The sequence below is a fragment of the Acipenser ruthenus genome, chromosome 8 (assembly GCF_902713425.1).
Source record: "Acipenser ruthenus chromosome 8, fAciRut3.2 maternal haplotype, whole genome shotgun sequence".
Lineage (NCBI taxonomy): Eukaryota > Metazoa > Chordata > Actinopteri > Acipenseriformes > Acipenseridae > Acipenser > Acipenser ruthenus.
The window spans coordinates 7,062,395-7,081,872 of record NC_081196.1 but is presented as its reverse complement, the minus strand read 5'-3'; the positions used below and the strand labels follow the sequence as shown (position 1 = coordinate 7,081,872).

Genomic DNA, 19,478 nt, shown 5'->3' with positions numbered 1-19,478 from the left:
TATATATATATATATATATATATATATATATATATATATATATATATATATATATATATATATATATATATATATATATATATATATATATATATATATATATATATAAATAAATAAATATAAATATAAAAATTTAGAATTGTATGTGGATGTGCAGGCGGTTACAATGTCTGTGAAAAGTGTTGGAAATTTAGAACGACCAAACATGAATTTGTTATTCTTACATAACACCCTTATAATGTCTGAATTCCGTAATAATTCAGCACTGCATTAGAAACATTCCCTCTGCAAAATAATAGGTATCATGAAGTGTGATATACACAGCAAAACCAGACGGCAGCACGAATCTCAAAATATGCCAATATTATGATTATCTGAAGCTAAAAAAAGTTCTTACGACGGTTTTATCACAATTCGATAAACTGCCCTTTTTGTAAAGTGTAAGTATGACACATATGGGCGGCTTAAAGACAGGCGGACTGTCACATCCTTATATTAAGATCTTATCCTTGCAGATTGACATTTGGACAGACATCTTCCATAAACCTACAGACTATGACGATGCACTAATAACTAAAGATGGTAAAATAAGTCCTCCTAATCAAGTACATCGAGTACAAAAACGTTAAATCAAGCACAAAACGTTTTGGTTTTTTGTAGCGTTGACATCATAATTTAGTATATTCTTTTGAATTAGCAAACAATTTGTTAACAAAATAGCCAAATACTGTAAGAAGTGAACAATGGATCATTAATTAAACATTATATTCTTACCACCCCGTATATTGTAACCCAATTACTCCATGTTAAACATTTATGGTGTCAAAAAACTGTTTACTAAAAAAAAAAAAAAAAAAAAAAAAAAAAAAGACAAGCAGGCTTAAATTGTTACATAACATGAGACATTTTTAAATTATATATATATTTATATATTTATATATATATATATATATATATATATATATATATATATATATATATATATATATATATATATATATATATTAATTATTAGTTCATGTAATATAGTTAGCGTAACTCCCAGAAGTCCGTGCTGTGGAAGGTCTGCGTCATTAGCAACGTCCCCTAGCAACCAGAGTGAAAATAAACGGTACCAGCGTGCAAGTTGGGTTGCAGAAAATAAACATTTACGTGTAGACTGTTGCTAAAAAATATTATTGCTATTGCTGAGTTGTTAGTATTTGACAACAGATAACATTATATTTAGATTTAAAAAAAAAAAAAAAAATCATGGGTCGGGATTATTACGGTGTTTTGGAAATAACAAGGAACGCAAACGACGCAGATATAAAAAAGAGGCGAGTAAATTGTTGGTGACTTCGTTTTTATTGTGAACCTGGTGTGCTGCTCTTACACTGTGGAGGTTTTTGATAATGTAATAATAGCTGTCTACTGTATAAACTACTCATTATGGTCAAGAATGTTACTTCGCCCGAATACAATAATATCTCAATTTTAATTTGTATTTAAATGTGCAATCTTACAAATTACCAACTCACTTTATATCGTATGATTATTTTTAATGACGTTGAATCTTCATTTTGTTGTTGTATTACCTATACGCCTATTATTATTATTATTATTATTATTATTATTATTATTATTATTATTATTATTATTATTATTATTATTTTAGCTATCGCAAACTTGCCTTGAAGTACCATCCGAGCACAAACTTGGAACCGGGTGCTCTTGAAAAGTTCACCCAACTTGCCGAGGCCTATGATGTATTAAGTGACCGTGAGTACAAGATGTTTATAACGATGTTATATATTTCGTCGTTGAGAGAGGATTTTCAAAAAATAGTTTATAATTGTGTGTTTAAGTGGGGGTGGTGGTGTTATCAACACACTCTGGACTCAATCAGAACAGAAATTAATTGATAATAAAATCAGCATAGGTAGTTATGCTTCAGTGAAAATATTTAAAATAAAATAAAACTTTCAGCAGTATGCAAAGCTCTTGGGCTGATTATTTATTTATTTATTTATTTATTTATTTATTTCTTAGCAGACGCCCTTATCCAGGGCGATGTGCAATTGTTACAAAATGTCACAGTACAAAGTATAGCATTATAAAATATCACATTACATTATCACATTATAAAATATCACATTACAGAATATCATAATACAGATAAGAGCAGTTATGAAAGTACAATAAGATCAAATTCAAGAGCAAAATAAAGAATAGAGCAAGTCTGACTAAGAGCAGTTATAACTTATAGTAAATATTTGCTTATATGAGTAAAGTCCATAACCCACAACTGCCCATATGGAATAATCAAATTACTAAGCAAATGAATGATGCGTTTTGATAAGAGGTACCTAGGAACTATTCTCTGGGTAAAATAGTTGTCTTTGTCTCCTGTGAAATGTATATTTTTGTTCTTTAGCTGAATCTGAACTGAACCAGTAACTTGGATTAACCTTCTCTGCACCATTTTAAACTTTCTTTAATTACTACACCCTTCACCTATATTCTATAATTAGTACAATCTCGTACCATATATACCATACACACACAAGCACAACGAAAATCAGCAGCATTTAGGAGAATGTTTTTTTTTTTTTTAAATGTTGTATATTGTTTAAATGAATCTATGATGATGTCTTGCAGCTAGGAAGAAAGCTACTTATGATAAGTTTGGAGAAGAAGGGCTGAAGGGAGGCATTCCTCCAGAGTTTGGAGGCAGTGGTGCCTGGACTAGCGCTTACACTTTCCACGGGAATGCAGACAAGGTCTTCAGAGACTTTTTTGGAGGGGACAACCCATTTTCAGGTAAGGAAAATACATATGAATATATATATATATATATATATATATATATATATATATATATATATATATATATATATGGCATGGATGCAGCTGCTTGGCCATGGTAACCAAGCTCATCTGTACTGTATTTACACAGATAGATAAAGGACCGAGAAAGCACCTTCTGTTGTAGCCATAGATTTCCATGAGTGGTGATTAGCTCTGTAACTTCACCAACAGAATTCACCCTAATGTACCCAATAACTGTTCCATGTCAATCTGAACCACACAGCATCATGCTTTAGACATGCTTTAGGTCCTGATCATTTAATCATTTTTATACCTTGTGTAGGCCTATAGTCTTTACCACATGCTTGTAATGATCCTCGTCAACAACATAAAAATCAGGGAATTTTTAATATGCACTATTTGTTTTTGATAGTAAAACAGAATGGGACATCTCAGATTGTTGTACAATTAGAGTCTTATCCCCAATTATCATCAGTGCATTGTTTTTTCTGTTTTGTGTGTTTGCAGATTTCTACAATACAGACGGTGGAGAGGTTAACAGTGGGTTTGGGGGCCTGCGAGGCCGGGGGATGAAGAGAAGCGATCCTCCAATTGAACGGGACCTCTACCTGTCCCTGGAAGACTTGTTTTATGGATGCACAAAAAAGATCAAAATCTCAAGACGGGTGAGAACACCTGTTACCCCTTGTCTGTAGAGAACATCATTGTTTGTTATTTTTTATTCACTGAACCATATCATGGGACAACAAAACTACTTTTCAAATTGATCTGAGAACATAACTCAGGCATTAAATATTATGTTATATTAAATAATTTCCAGAGAGATTATAGGTCTTCCATAAGACATTACCTTGTTACAATGGTACACTTTTGTAGGTTGCCATGAAGTACAGAACTGTAAACTACAACATTAAGTTGACAGTTCATTTTTGAGCTGCAGCTACAACTGTTGGCAAATAAATATTGGAAGTGGTGGCAACATTTTGCGACTGTGGCCTGCTTTGCACAACAATGGTACACAACATCATTCTGTGTTCTGGGGGTATTTTAATGATCATTTTAAGGCCAGACCCAATTGATATTGTGCTTTTAAACCAGGTTATGAATGAAGATGGTCACACGTCAAGCATTAGAGACAAGATTCTAACTATAGATGTGAAACCAGGTTGGAAACAAGGAACCAAAATCACATTCCAAAAAGAAGGAGATCAGGTAAAAACAAACAAAAATCCACTACTGAGCTAATAATTTATTGAAATGTATCCCTGTTTAAATGTACAAATGTGAAAGATTTGGCAATTGTGGAAATGTGATAATGTGCATGCAAAATAATATAAACTCCTTCCTTCTGACCACCTCGATATAAAGACCATCTTATTTTATGTAAACCCTTTGTCCTGGTCAATCCAGAAACAATCTGAAATTCTACTTATTATGACCATCTCTCTTTTAAGATATTTATACTCAGCCCTTTATCGCTTTGGTTGTATGGTGGGGATTCCACTGTATATACGTTGCATGTTGCAGTAAGTGAAGACTGGAAAAAGCTTAGGAGAAACACAGTTTGGAAATAAATATTCAATCCAGATCAAATGTACAATGAAACAAGGAGTCTGAAATCATGTGACAGTGAACACTCACATCACTGGAAGGAAAATGATTAGGTAACATTCAGTTAACGAAGTAAATAAGCAAATGTAAGCATTTAGGAAATTACTGCTACTGTGTGTGTAAATTGAACAAATTGCAATGTGGTATGATTCTGATATATATATATATATATATATATATATATATATATATATATATATATATATATATATAGTACGCCATACTTGAAATTGTAATAGTTTTTTGTTTTTTTGTGTAATAAAGCCATGTATGAATAAATAAAAATAATGTAATAATTTTGACATTTTATTTAATAGGGACCAAACAACATTCCAGCCGACATTGTGTTTGTTGTGAAAGAGAAACAGCATCCCCGTTTCCTAAGACATCAGAATGATCTTATCTACACATCCAACGTCGACCTGGGAAAAGTACAGTATCATATATTCTTTTGCCACACAGATTTATTTCTTTTTCTGGCTTTCACTGCTTACAATGAAATTCTTCCTTCCCAGGCTTTGATTGGATTTTCTGTGGAGGTTGAGACACTGGATGGCAGGCTCCTCAACATCCCCATCAATTACATTGTCCAGTGAGTATAGCACAGCCATTCTCATCTATACGTACAAGATTCAGGGTATAGTTGTAGGTCATGGTGACCGAATATTTATCTACAAGAGGGCTGCTAAGAAGAGCTCCCCAATGTTGTGTTCCAGTACAGTCTCCAGACCAGCATGTACAATGGGGCACGAGTCACTTTGAATAGTGGTCTGGTAATCTTATGTGCATGAATGCCACACCACAGAATTCACATGTTTATGTACCTAACAGACCAAAAGTATGGTTAATGAAAACTTCAGAGACCCTACTGATACTTTCTCATTGAGGTCTATCAAATCAGATTATTTTTCCAGCATTCTAGAAAGTGCAAATTCTGAATAGGCCTGTTTATGCATACAGATTTTTCCTCATGACACTAAATTGTTCACACATTTTTTATATATGTATTTACTTCTATACTTTAGTACCGAAGTGTCCTCAATATCATTAACTTCAATGTTCTTCCTGGTCTCTTCTAGTCCCAGGTACAATAAAGTGGTCCCTGGTGAAGGAATGCCTTTATCCATGGACCCAACTCAGAAAGGAGATCTCATTATTCAATTTGAAATTCACTTCCCAGAAAAACTCTCTCCGGAAAGGAAGCAGCTGATACAACAAGCACTCCTGGCTTAAACAGGGAACTAGAGGAAATGTGTTGGAGACATTACCAAAGCTACAGCATAAAAAACATGTGTTTCAATATTAAGAGGCCTGTACAAATAAATGTGATCAAATACCAAGTTCTGTTTCATTTACAAATACATGTGTGTCTGAACAGAATCATGGCCACCAGTTTCATCTACAAAGCAGTTTCAGATTACTGATCCTCTGACTGACACTTCCTCCACGTTTAAAAAGTATACTGGGCATATCCAAATTACATTTGACAAAAATGTTATATAGGGGAAAAATAAATAAATAAATTACAATTAAAAGTGAAGACGGTACTACAGGGCACTTCAACCCCTTGGAGTAGTGAAAGATCATTACAATGGACACAATGGACACAAACTGTAACTCTCAACTGGCTTCTGACATTTTTGGAACCCTTAGGCAGCACTCCAGAATGTTTTGGGTCTGACAGTTACTTACCTTCAGGGGTAAAATGCAGCAATACCTTGAAGTCATGAGTAATCTTGACAAATACAGACAATCTTTAATGGTAATGGGGTAGGCATTAAAAAAGGGTCTTCTATTTGAACCTGAATGTCACTTTGAACTACAACTGGTTCTTCATCGGCTCAGTGCATTGTTTTTGAGGTACTGTATCACACAGACTCTGTAAATTAATTATGTTACTTTATATTTTAACATTCAATTCTTAAACTCTGTGAACATGTTAAAACTTCAGTATAAAGCCATACAGATAAATAAAATAATACATTAATAATTTATAAAAGTTTATTATAGGCACCGTTTTTTTAGCGGTTGGCTCAGACGATGGTTCTAATTGGATATGTAGCTGGACTGGGGTGGTTTACGCTTGAACCTGTGTAGCTTCTAATTGCTTTTATTCTTACTGTGATTGGCTGCAAAGACAACAGGGCTTGCCAGAGATTGGATAATGTTTGTTGGGTTGGTTTTTCTTGTGTACAGTTTCCTAGTAACTGAAGGCATCGCATTCCGGGCGATGTAGTTGCTAATGGAAGTTTTAGGGGAGACAGACAAAATTGTGCAGCAAAATTGCTATGCACATATTTATGCATTAAATTTAATGCGTATTTCTGATTTTTTTAATGCGTAAAAATGGTAGGAACACAGCTTATCTGGACTGCTGCCCTTCCATCATTGTAAGAGGAGCACCATTTTAAATAAGATCTGCATAAGATGTGAACTTAGAACACAGCTGTTAAAGACAGGGGGGGGGGGGGGGGGAAGAGGGCAACCCTACATAGGATTATATAAGACATGGAAATAAGAATCACTTTTGGCCGTCACTTGTAGGAAGAACTCCCCATCTTATAGACCCTTGAAATTGTATGTTGTTTGAGCTACGCATCTTTAGCATGGCTATTTCATACTTGCTGCTTGCTTCCCTTCTAAAGTTGTGACCAGTCTCACTGCAGTATTCACCTTTATCTGGGCAACATTGTTCATTTCTGCCCAATGGCTACACCAAACAGTACAAAACTTCTGCAGTTACAAATTTTATTTCTTTGTAGTCAATTACAGTAGTGCACAACATTAGCTGAAGAAATTAAATTCAGTGAGGCTAGCAGACTCAAATTAAAGCTAAGTCCTGTTGCCATTTTATTACAGATGTACTAAGGTTTATAGCAGACCTTAATACAAATTTCTAAATGAAATCAATGCAAAAGATGCATTGTCTTTAAAAAGTCCAGCTTTTAGTCATCTGTAAACATAGAAAGAAATGACATTGTAACAAATAAACTACAAGGGAGGTAGAGATTACAGCACAGGTGTCTTTAACTTCAAGCTGCAGTGAGAAAGCACTATGCACTAGGACTATTTATACAGGGGTTGTCCAGTTCTGATGAGCAATCATCATGCCACGTTTAAGCTGTTCATAGGTGACAAACATCACTACGTTCCAGGAACCCAGACGCAGGAAAGAAGGCATGAACCTGCAGTAAAAAAAAAAAAAGTTTACAAAAGATGTCTTGGAAAGTAACTTTACCATACATTGGTAACCAATAGTAAAATAAACAGGACAGCAAGCATACTGCAAGTACCACTGGAACCCTCTGTTTGAATAACAAAAGGGCAAGGGGTTGTAACACTAACCAAGGAAGTGTTTAGCATAGTGAACAGGTTTAACCATTTACAATAACATACATGTTAAAAGAGCAGTACAGTGGCCTGTAGTGTGAGGCCAATAGTCATTATCGTCAGGGTTTCTTCATATTTAAAATTGTTAAAGCTTATTGCACACAAAAAAATTAAAATAAAAAAATATGAAATCCAGCATCTGAATTAAGGACAAAGCTGCTGATTAGTGCAAGCTTACCCTTTATAGAAAGCAGTGGGTCCCTCCTTTTTCATCATGGTGAAGGCACAGTTCAAAGCACTGCAGTACTGGCCTTGGGCAGAGTTCATATATCTTGTCTTCACTACATCGACAGGGGAAGCGATCACAGTGGTGCAGAAGCCGGCACCAAAAGCAGACGTGAAATGGCATGGCAAGGTGTCTGGGGGAGCAAGATGGGACAGTCTGCATTAGCCTAGAAATACATTTTATATACACAGAACAGAAAGAACACAAAGTTTCAGAGTGAGGAAGAAAAACAACAAATACATACCGCTCATGAGATTGGATTTCAGAAGCGCATCTTTGATTAGGTCATAAGTGACCAATTCTGTGCAGTTCACAATGGCATTCCGAGCAATATTTGGTGAAGTTCCTGTGTAGAAATAGAACATTACAGAACATACCACTTTGATAACAAGCACCCATTTCTACTGGAGCTGGTGGGAAGAAAACACCTCCACTATACCCAAAAGTTATCTCTTCACAGAGGTGCGATTTAGTAATAGAGCTACACTTGCTAAAAAAAGGTGTATTGATTGTGTATTACCTTTCCATAGTCCCTTGACGCCTTCCTCTTTTGCAATGGTCTTGTAGGCTTGCATGGTTCCCTGGTATCGTCGGTTTCCGCTGGACCCATTGGCTTGAGCCTGGAATCTCACTTTGACCACATCAGTTGGTTGAGCGAGGGCCACAGCCATAGCTCCAGTGGTACAACCAGCGAGCAAGCGGCTTCCAATCCCAGCATCTGTCAAACAGGAGGTTTGTTCAATTAACTGTACTGCCAAAGCAGAGTACTGAAGTTACTGGGCATCTCGATTTTGTCAAGTCAAGGCATCATGCTTCTACAAAATTGTAAACCGTCCTCTTCATGTTTTGTATTATAAGGGTACACTTTCTGTACAAAAGGCATTTGTTAATTTAAAGTTTGTTTCTTCTTAAAAGCTGTTCCCCCCCGCTTTCGTGAAATGGTTTGGGATATTGCCCTGCTAGTTGCTTAACACAACATTTGTGTAATTCTGTGCAAGTATTCTTTATTTGAAGCTTGCTAACCACTTGCCTTTGCATGTAAGCCGTGGTATAATCATATCCTTACTAACGAATACTCCTAGTTACTCAAAACAAAAAACAATGACTCATTTCCATCTTTGCAAAATCCACACTTCAATAACACTCCCACTGCAGTTTTTAAATTTGACTGCAATCCCCGAATATGAATCATGGAACACAAACTCACGCTCAGCCCCCTTGTTGTAGAACTGCTTGACGGAGTCGTAGAGGCCGATGCGGACTGAAGCGAAGCTCATCTGGCGCTGCAGACCGGCTACCAGCCCATTGTACAGACTCCTCACCCCCTCAGTCCTCACCATGGTGGTGATCGTGCCAAAGACGCCGCTGTATCTGACAGACGTCACACTGGCTCCTGCAGATTTGCATTCTCCTTGAAGCTGTACAGGACAAAAGGGGTTGGGGGGAGTTGAAGCTTAACTGTGACTGGGCCAGGGGAGCCCAGCACACTAACATCTAATCAAACACTCCGTCGCTCGATATCCACAGCTTCAATCTCCTAGGACTATCCGCCTTCTGGAAATCTACAAGACTAGAAGTAGTGAGTGTTCAGACCGGAAAGATGCCATCTCTGAAAAGGAATGCATTTAGAAGAAAGGATATTAGGATCCATCAACACCACAGCATGCGCAAAGCGTCATTCACCTAGGCTAACCCAGGTCTAGGAGCCATCAATCTCACTTTAAATCTATACATGTCAAACTAGTTCACTCAGCAGCATGTCCAACTGGGAACCTACAGCAGAAGGTGCAAGCATAGTCTGGAAAGTTTGAGTTATTGGTTAACAATACTAAAATCAGGACTCAATTAACCATTGCCAATAAGTATAAATGTGCAAAATACAGTGGCTAAAGTTAGTTTGCCCCTTGATTTGAATGATTTAATACTGAATATTGTAACTACACTAAATTAATCAATTTAGAATTTTAAAAAAGGCCAGGATGACAGGTACTTGATCAACCAGATATAGCGGTGCAATTTAAAAATTGCTGCAATAACACCAATTTGAATGCCACCTTTTCTGCACATGGATACTCATACAATGCTGGTGCTTCGTCTTGGTTTGCTATTGAACGTACCTGAAGCCTGACTTTGGCAGTGTCAAGGGGGAATGTGACGAGATCTGCAATGCACGCTGCAGTCCCGGCCCCAATGAACTTCACGGCAGCGGTAGGGGGGACATCGATGGGTTTGAATCCAACCATTTTCAACGTGATGAGCAAGGAAATCGAAATGTGCAACTCAAAGATGAAGTGAAAACAGGAGTTTATCAACTCTGCCCAAGTCTAAAACAATGCACAGAAAAAAAAAAGTTAGCATTATCAAAGAAAGTGTTATTTTTGGGTAATTTCTTGAATTGTCTTAATATAACTAATATAAATCTTACTGCATCTAACCATACACTTCATAATTATGTCTGTGTACTGGTACTCTACACAATTAAACAGCTACAATGTTATAGTAATATTTCTTTCACAAAGACAACAATGTTCATAGGGGTAAACAGCGTTATTTTGGATAAGAGGGGGGTGGGGTGAGGATCGGGCCAGCTACCAGGCTTTTATCGGTTGTCGTGGTTAAAAACAAAAAAAACCCAGCCCTCCCCGGTCAAGCCCTTTGCTCGACACCGATTGGCTTACTGCCTGTTGCTAGGCTTATGCTACTGGCCGCTTTATCCTGCGTTTGAAAAGGTTTGTGACTCACAACAAGCTTGTTTCCTGTAAATTGCCCATCTAACTTTTGCGTTCTCGTTAAACAGCTTTCAATTTAACATATTTGGAGTAGCCGATAATGCCAAATCAGTTACAGGTTACCCTGAGCAAGTTATACAGTTTGTTTTACTTGGAATATCGTTAACAAAAACTTAACTACTGTTTTGCAATGCGCTAACATACATTGTTAATGCAAAGCTACATCAATAGCAACGTAGGTGCTTGTGCAGATGTGCAAGGCTCACTGCAGTTAAAGTACACAAGGAGGATGCCATGATGCGGATGTTATTTAACATTATATAATTGGCTACATTAACAACCTGCGTTTGGTAATGGGTCTAAATAAAAATGAAATCTCATCTGGTAGAGAAACTGAATTTTGAAGTGCAGCAAAGAAAACATAAAAATAGACAGTTTCTTTTCATATCGATCTCAATGCAGCAACAAAAGTCGCCCAAGGGAATTACTTTGTTTCCGACACGTCATTCAAAACGTGACGTTAGAAAACGTAACCATTTTAGTTGTACTTCGTGACAGCTAGAGATAATATCTTTGATATCTGAAGTCAACTTAAATGAAATGGAAAGTCACCTTTTACTCAAGTAACTCAGAATGACAAGGTTGTGGTGATGATCAGCATTCTTCTCTAAATGTATCTCTTTCGCTGAAATTACTTTCAGTTATGATCAGGTTCCCTCGTTGTTCCATAGAAAGACGTCCAAAAACGAAACGCTGAACAAGCATAATAAAATTCTGGAAGACAGGAAAAAAAGAAATATTTATTAAGTCATTCATTGTCCAATATAAAACTATTGGTAAATTAAATACATATATTTTAAACGTATTTATCGATTTCTTTTCCTGTAATTTATATCGGCAAAAGAACTAAACAAGGCTGCGATATATTTAAAACGGCAATTCAAATAAAATGGTCAATATTGTACTTGTTTTAGTAAAACGTTCAGTTCTTTTCCATTCTGCTAAAATAAAACCCACACAAAATGAATCCAGACACGTCTTTGTTCAGTACCGTGGTAGCAAAAAAAAGACTATCTTAAAGTTAAAGTGTATGTGGTTAATAATGTATTCAAAGCGATACCCCCAAACATTTACACACTTTTAATTGTTAGTAAGTACCTATAATCCAGTAGAACTATTTAAATAAAAAAAAAAACGAATGGTTTATCTTCTTTAGCTGAGAATGATGTAACCGGACGTCTCTCAGCAGTCGACTAAGCTCATCCAGTTGATACCGGTTCCTGTACTGTGAATTTGCCTGTCCGACGCGAGTCCATTTATAAGCACATGTGAATAGCCAAACGAAACGTCATCACTTCCGTAAGGCGGGCCGGTGAAACAGCGCCCCAAGCGGTGTCCTCTTTGTCTGTTATATCAGCTTCGACAAAAACAACCACCTGGTTATGGTGCGTTATCAGTCTGGCTCAGCTCAGGTTTACCTTTCACCTACTTTTTGTTTTAAAGAGAACAAAACCTTCACTATTTTGTTCGCAGTTATAACTTTATGTTTAGTTTTTGAAAAAAAATAAAAACTTAATAACAGTACTGTACCATATGAAAATTTAATTGACCGCGACTCAAAGCAAATATATTTTACTATAAAAGAGAAATAGTCTTGCCTGTCTGCTGTTTGAGAGACTCATTTATTATGGACAGAGTGGTTACATTGTACATGCTGAAATTATTTGCTTGATTGATGTTTCCTGAAAAAATTGTATCTTAAGGAAACCGATTTGAAAAATGAGATAATAATGTTTACATTTTTGTTTTACTTTCATGAGCTACAAGCTTTATCTTTGCCATATTTTCACATTGTAGCAACTCTGAAGCGGTTAAAATAAATATAAAAATCACAATTTTAAAATGAAACATTGAGTGTGTGTGTGTGTGTGTGTATATATATACATAAAAATGGCTTAATCAAAACACAATAGCGACGGATTTAAAAGGCTAACTGCCCTCTGCTGTCAAGCCCTTTGCTCGACACCGATTGGCTTACTGCCTGTTGCTAGGCTTATGCTACTGGCCGCTTTATTCTGAAAAGGCTTGTGAACTCACAAGAAGCTTGTTTCATGTAACTGCCCATCTAACGTTTGCTTTATTGTTAAACAGTTTTCAAGGCTTTCAAATGAACCCTATTTAGTACTACACTACTGTTTTGCAATGCGCTACGTTGTTAATGCAAAGCGACCGGCTACTCAGTAGCTTATTAGGTGCTTGTGCAGATGTGCAAGGCTTACTGCAGTTAATTGCAAGTACACAATAAGGATCCCATGAGGCGGATGACATTATGTAATAGGCTACATTAACAACCATGGTGTTTGGTAATGGGTCTAAATAAAAATGGAAATTAAATAAAAATAAATCTCATCTGGTAGAGTAAAACTGAATTTTGAAGCGCAGGAAAACACACACACAAAGTTTCTTCTCATATCTATTTCAGTGCATCAACAGAAAACGCCCAAGGGAATTAGGAATTAGTCATTCTGTTTCTGACACGCCACTTTTAAAACGTGACGTTGGTTAGAACTTCACCATGTTTCCTGAAAAAACGTTTATCTTAAGAAAACCGATTTGAAAAGTGAGATAATAATGTTTACATTTTTGTTTTACTTTCATGAGCTACAAACTTATCTTTACCATATTTGCACATTGTAGCAACTCTGAAGCAGTTAAAATAAATATAATATAACATAACACAATCACAATTTTAAAATGAAACATTGAGTGTATATTTATTTGAAATCAATTATAAAAATGGCTTAATCAAAACACAATAGGGACTAACTTAGAAGGCTAACTTGGCTGGTGGCACTTCCAGGATAAAATAATAATAATAATAATAATAATAATAATAATAATAATAATAATAATAATAATAATAAATTAGCTAAGGTCCAGGAAGTTAAACAGAATATTACTTATTAAACACATAATCAGAATTATTAAACCAGTAATCCATACATGTCTTTATTTTATTTTTGTATAATAAACGCTGTCAAATTGCTGTGTGCACTGCTAGTTTTGTGAAATGTCAATACAAAATAGCAAAACCAGGAGGATTTAACAATTATACTGTTTCTGACTGGGACACAAAAGTAGGTTTTCCGGGGACATCTGGTAACCCTATGCAGGTCAGAGATATAACTGTGTTTCCATCTGAAACTACCTTTAGGGAACATACACAAACTGGTAAGCTAATATGTCCTGGCTTCTGAAGAAGAGAAGATCATAACAAACAAGCACTAACTGCTTGCTTGCTTGCTATCCACAATGTTTAATATTTGGAGTAGGCACAGACAATTCAAGTTAAAAAGTCTTCCGCTTTTAAAAAAATGTTCTAGAACTGTTGAAGCTGAGGTGTAATTTAGGCCTATGTGATAAAAAAGTTAAACAGCGATGTGACATCATTAATGCTGACACAAAAGAAACACCAAAGAAATATTTTGCAATCAAAAGGCTTCTCAAAACCAAATCTTATAGCTGGGGAAACATCTCGTTTCCCTATTTTTTTTTATTGACGCAAACATTCTACTGGTATCCTTCCTAAATATCTTGTGTATTAAGTTTCTGAAGAGCTGATTCTTTGTAGTAAGAGTTAACAGGTTCCTAAACACAATCTTAGATTTAAATGGCAGGAACAGTTCCAAAGTTAAAGAGAGTATTCTGATCATACCAGGAAAAAAAAAGAACCACAAATCAGCAGCTTTGATAAATATATGTTTTAATTGTTATTACAGTTCCAGTATAAAATATTTACAGCACTAAAATATATATACAAATTATTTCACAAAATGCTTAACTTCCCTGCGATAAGCTCAATTTAATAAATACTTTACAGTACATATGTAAAAGCACAAACACCAGAATATTACACCAACAAAATACTCATGTAAACAGTTTGGTGTGTTTTTTAACCCGTTTTTAGTTCTTTCATTTCCTCTTCTTCCTCAGTCCATTTCAGTGTCAGTGAGATTCCCAGTTCTGGTGGGCTCTCATCATAGCTCGTTTAACTTGCTCATAAGAAACAAACATCACAATGTTCCAGGAGCCCAGTCGAAGGAACGAGGGCACGAATCTGGAAGGCAACACAAAAAAAGACATCCATCACCTGAACCTCCTTAGAACAGTAGCGGCGAGCAGAAGACCTTTACAATACATTGATCCAACATGTTGTTTTAGTGCTGTCCTGTCTTATCACAGGGCTTTGAAAATAGGTGACTTTTAAAATACAACCAATTGTACGTAGAATTTAGCTAGAAGATGGTCAACATCTCTTTACTTTCTTGAAAGAGTGCTATTGCCATTTTAATGACCCTATTACTAAGTAGCCACGACCTTAGTTGAAATTCTCATTAGAAAGACAGCATCACCAACAACACAGCCTTTTATAAGGGTCCAACACCAATACAGTTTAATCAATGATCAGTCTTCTGAACCTCTGAAACACCTACCCTTTATAGAAGGCTGTGGGTCCCTCTTTGGTCAACATGGTGAGTGTGCAGTTCAAGGCACCACTGTACTGGCCAGCCACAGAATTCATGAACCTGGTCTTCACCACATCGATTGGGGACGCTACAATGGTGGTGCAGAACCCAGCGCTAAAAGCAGCCGTGAAATGGCAAGGCAGGTTATCTGAGGAAAATACGGATTTGTCTTCAGTTCATTTGCACGAGTCAGTAATGAAAAACAGCAACCCATTCAAATAATAAGCACAATCTCCTAGAACTTCAGAGGTAAAATTATAGAAATAACACAAAAACAGATGAGATATTCTAGGTTGTAGGTTATCTGTTTATTCTGTTACTATTAAAAACAATGGCCACATGAGTTTCAGTGGAAAATATTATGAAATTCAAGTGGGAGTTTTAAGGGATTGTCAATCGTTGTTTTGTTTCGACAGTTTAGTTTAATAAAGAATCAACAAATGCGTAATATCCAGTAACCTAGTAATTAGTTTACTGTATTAAGTTGGGTGTGCCTGCTGCAGTGCTGTTCCTGTCGTAGAACATTTGTTATCCCCTGTCAACCACATTCACATAATACTGTATATCCTTCTTTCGGTCAGAGGACAAAATTAGGTTGAGGCCTACAGATTATTCTGTTCTATCCTATTCTATTCTATTTATTTAAAATCACACTCACCAGTCATGAGGTCATACTTCAGAATGAGGTCTTTGATGAGGTCGTAGGTCACCAGTTCTGCACAATTGACCACTGCATTGCGCGTGATATTGGGTACGGTTCCTGAAAGAAGAATTAGCAGTTAGACTTATCAGAACATAACACAACCGCTTTTCAATCCAAAATCTCACTATAGTCAAAGCAGAACTTTTTTACTCAAGCGTACTACAGTATCCCTGCCTTAACGTAAGAATCTTTGCAAATTTGAAACTTGCAAACTAGAAGATTTCCATGTACACCAAGTGAACATATTGATGTCATTACCTTTCCACAGTCCTCTGAAGCCTTCATTCCTGGCGATAGTTTTATAAGCGTCAATAGTCCCGCTGTATCTGCTGCTGCCGTCGGTCAGTCTGACCTGAGCTTGAAATCTAACCTTGACCACATCGGTAGGCTGAGCAACTATCACTGCCATTGCCCCGGTTGTGCATCCAGCAAGTAAGCGGGTACCAATGCTGACATCTGAGGAAAACAAAGGAATCAAATCAAAACTAACCACAACAACAAACTGGACACAGGCTAACACCTATTCACAGGGCAGTGGACGGTGCTTGTGTGACAACGATCATAAATGGCAAAAAGCCCCTTACATTAAAAAGGATCAAGCAATTCACAGATTGCTCTATGAGCAATACGTCGTGATACGTGGTGTGTATCGAACATGCAGAGAAACTTACGGTCAGATCCTCTGGTGTAGAATTGCTTCACGGAATCGTACAGCCCGATGCGGACGGAAGCGAAGCTCATCTGGCGCTGGAGACCGGCTACCAGCCCATTGTACAGACTCCTCGCCCCCTCAGTCCTCACCATGGTGGTGATCGTGCCAAAGACTCCCTTGTACTTGATAGCCTTGCTGTCTTTCACCGCTTTGGACTCCCCTTGTATCTGTGGTTAAAAAAGTGAATTGCCGGTATTTACTCAACCTTTTTTTCATTGATACAGGAGTGAAATAGAAATAATAAAAATGTGGTAAAAATGATCACCCTTTAAAGTGATATTTTTTACCTTACTTAATGCCAGATTGTGGTGGAATATTGTAATAGTAATTTAATATAAAACATATATACAGTATCAGGAAATCTGAACTTCTCCAGGGGTAACTGTCCCCCTTTTAAATCTAAATAATTAAATTGAATGACTCAATTAAACCCAATGATCCTAAAGCACCAAGTCATTTAATTAGACCTTTTAATCCTCACTGGAATTGCCTATTCCAGGGCAACAGGGCCAGCTGTGACTATCTCCCTTTAGTTTGCTTCCTACTGTATTCACTCTCATCCTCAACCTTAGTGAACCAGACACTTTGAACCACCTAGTAGCTCACCTGCAGTCTCACTTTGGCTGTGTCCAACGGGAAGGTCACCAGATCAGCGAAACATGCTGCTGTTCCAGCCCCGATGACTTTAACAGCAGCTGTGGGAGCCAGATCTGTACGCTTTACTCCAACCATTGTCACGCTGGGTGTACTATGAATATCTGAAGCGAGGAGAGGATCCTCAGAAGTGAACAGTTTTACTGGACACCAAAAGTGTTCTGTCTCAACCTAGGAAAGGTATACAAAGTACAGTAAGCAAACATGTAGTAGCCCATTCAGTGTTCCCTTCCCAGACACCCGTACAAGAAATACAACTAAGGATACACACACACACTCAAAATCATTTAATATTTCAAAATCATATATCTGATAAAGACCTAAAAATCTATTTTTGTGAACTTTTTATACGTTTTAAATATTAATTAAATACATGTTTAGATCTTATTCAGATATAGTTTGAATTGATATTTATTTTTCATATCCAAGTATAACTTGCTAAATGCTTTCTTTCAAGTTTAAATAGTATGCGACTTAACGATATTTACTTGCATGCAAACCAACACATAATATTGTTCTAAACACTGCAAACATTCACAGTGGCAGCCTTGTAATAATGGCAAGTAATGAATCAGGATGTGTCCCGTCTTCTTTACCTGGTTTAAAACAGATTGTGAGGCGAAGCTCAAGTCTCAGGCCCTGGATAGGGTCTCTCTCTGAAATGCTGTTTATCTCCCGTATCGTAGTGTGCCATACAACTGCAGAACAGACTCATAGACAGCGGTCTGAAAGCATACAAATAACATCAAGAGTAATGAAAACGCTTCTGCACACACTGAGCTGCTGTCATTCCACTGAGGTGCTCTGGTGACATGACACACACACGAGGAGAACAAGGCATCCACAACGCTGAGAAGCATGCGCAGCCTTGGAGTATTCTAAACAATACATGGAATATTAATCATTACAAAATCACTTTATATCAATACATTCAAATGGCGATCCATATAAACTGATCCTCATTTGAAATAAAAATGAATCTAAAGAGAAGAATAACACGGGGAATACTCGGTAAAATACAGATATTTCAGACTTATTTCATTGGTTTAATTGCTCACCTATAATTTTCCCAAACCTGCAATGCAGAATAACTATTTGTAAGACAGATCAATTCCCGAGAGAACCAATTATTAAACTGAGCCCAACGTTCACAAACAGATACATGAACTTAATCCAAGGCAAATTTAAAGTTGATAAAGACCTATATAATAATTTGTTCATGTGATAGGTGGATTTAATTCAATCATATTTAATAATTTAGGTTCCCCCTCCTCTAAAGTGTGTTTTTTTTTCATATAGCAAACTTTCTCAAACTTTAATTAGCAATATTATATTAAACATACACCTATACTGTACCGAAAAAAAAAAAAGGTTACTTAAGATAGCTTTAAATGCACACATTATTTAAAGGTCCATCTTTTTATTTTATATATCATCCCATTTACCTGATTTATATAAAAAAGATGTTTAAACACAATATCCTCTTTGGAAATAAATGAAATATAATCCTGGAAATTGTATTATCCCACTGCTATGCGTGTAGTCTTCTTCATTGCTGAACTGGACTGCTCGCAACCTCAGCAAGACCCTATATTTATACCTTGCAGCCTCCCTTTGCTAGGCTCAGTATTTCATTTCATGACACTGTATAGGCATGGCCTTTTGAAAGTAGGTGGGATTACCGGCTTCAACCTGCTCTTATGAAGTACAACATGAGAACAACAATGCGTGTTTTGATACAGGATTGCCTAATGGCTGCATTGGGAGGATTTCATGTCCTGTGTTTAATTACATTACAGGTGTAACCTGTGGAACAGCGAATCAACCGGTTTCATTCTCTGAATATTTGAATGTTTTCAACAACCTAGACCTGGTTTCGTTAAGGTAAATCATGACAGCAGATTGTACTCAAGACAATTTCTTTTACACCCATAATCTGATGATGCAGCCAAAAATATGTTAAGGTAACAAAGGAGCAATAATTTAACGAACCGTAAAGTCACACGAACGCATTAAAGAGACGGTGGACAGTTAAAGAAAATGAAATCTTGCATGTTTCAGTAGACTTCCTTAGATTTTACTGTACCTTATGGAACAATAAGAAGAATCAAAAGAC

At 36.5% G+C, this 19,478-nt stretch overlaps 3 protein-coding genes across 3 annotated transcripts; 1 reads left to right on the top strand and 2 right to left on the bottom strand.

Moving 5' to 3' along the window:
* Nucleotides 1-1,087: 1,087 nt before the first annotated feature.
* LOC117406151 (dnaJ homolog subfamily B member 13-like) lies at nt 1,088-5,762 on the top strand. The gene is made up of 8 exons (XM_034010021.3): nt 1,088-1,319; nt 1,658-1,761; nt 2,641-2,802; nt 3,319-3,476; nt 3,910-4,023; nt 4,740-4,853; nt 4,938-5,014; nt 5,502-5,762. Exons 1-8 carry the CDS (start codon nt 1,252-1,254, stop codon nt 5,653-5,655), a joined length of 951 nt encoding a protein of 316 aa, XP_033865912.1. The 5' UTR covers nt 1,088-1,251; the 3' UTR covers nt 5,656-5,762.
* A 1,391-nt stretch (nt 5,763-7,153) lies between these two features.
* Nucleotides 7,154-12,084, bottom strand: LOC117405241 (dicarboxylate carrier SLC25A8-like). Its single transcript, XM_059028316.1, has 8 exons — nt 11,926-12,084; nt 11,380-11,541; nt 10,156-10,362; nt 9,246-9,456; nt 8,559-8,756; nt 8,283-8,384; nt 7,991-8,171; nt 7,154-7,607 (listed from the first exon to the last, which is right to left on the bottom strand). The coding sequence occupies exons 3-8, from the start codon at nt 10,279-10,281 to the stop codon at nt 7,493-7,495; spliced, it is 933 nt and encodes a 310-aa protein (XP_058884299.1). The 5' UTR covers nt 10,282-10,362; nt 11,380-11,541; nt 11,926-12,084; the 3' UTR covers nt 7,154-7,492.
* Nucleotides 12,085-14,513: 2,429 nt separating this feature from the next.
* LOC131737692 (mitochondrial uncoupling protein 2-like) lies at nt 14,514-18,953 on the bottom strand. The gene is made up of 8 exons (XM_059028315.1): nt 18,808-18,953; nt 17,959-18,087; nt 17,315-17,533; nt 16,668-16,875; nt 16,255-16,452; nt 15,952-16,053; nt 15,261-15,441; nt 14,514-14,884 (listed from the first exon to the last, which is right to left on the bottom strand). Exons 3-8 carry the CDS (start codon nt 17,438-17,440, stop codon nt 14,773-14,775), a joined length of 927 nt encoding a protein of 308 aa, XP_058884298.1. The 5' UTR covers nt 17,441-17,533; nt 17,959-18,087; nt 18,808-18,953; the 3' UTR covers nt 14,514-14,772.
* Between the last annotated feature and the right edge of the window lie 525 nt (nt 18,954-19,478).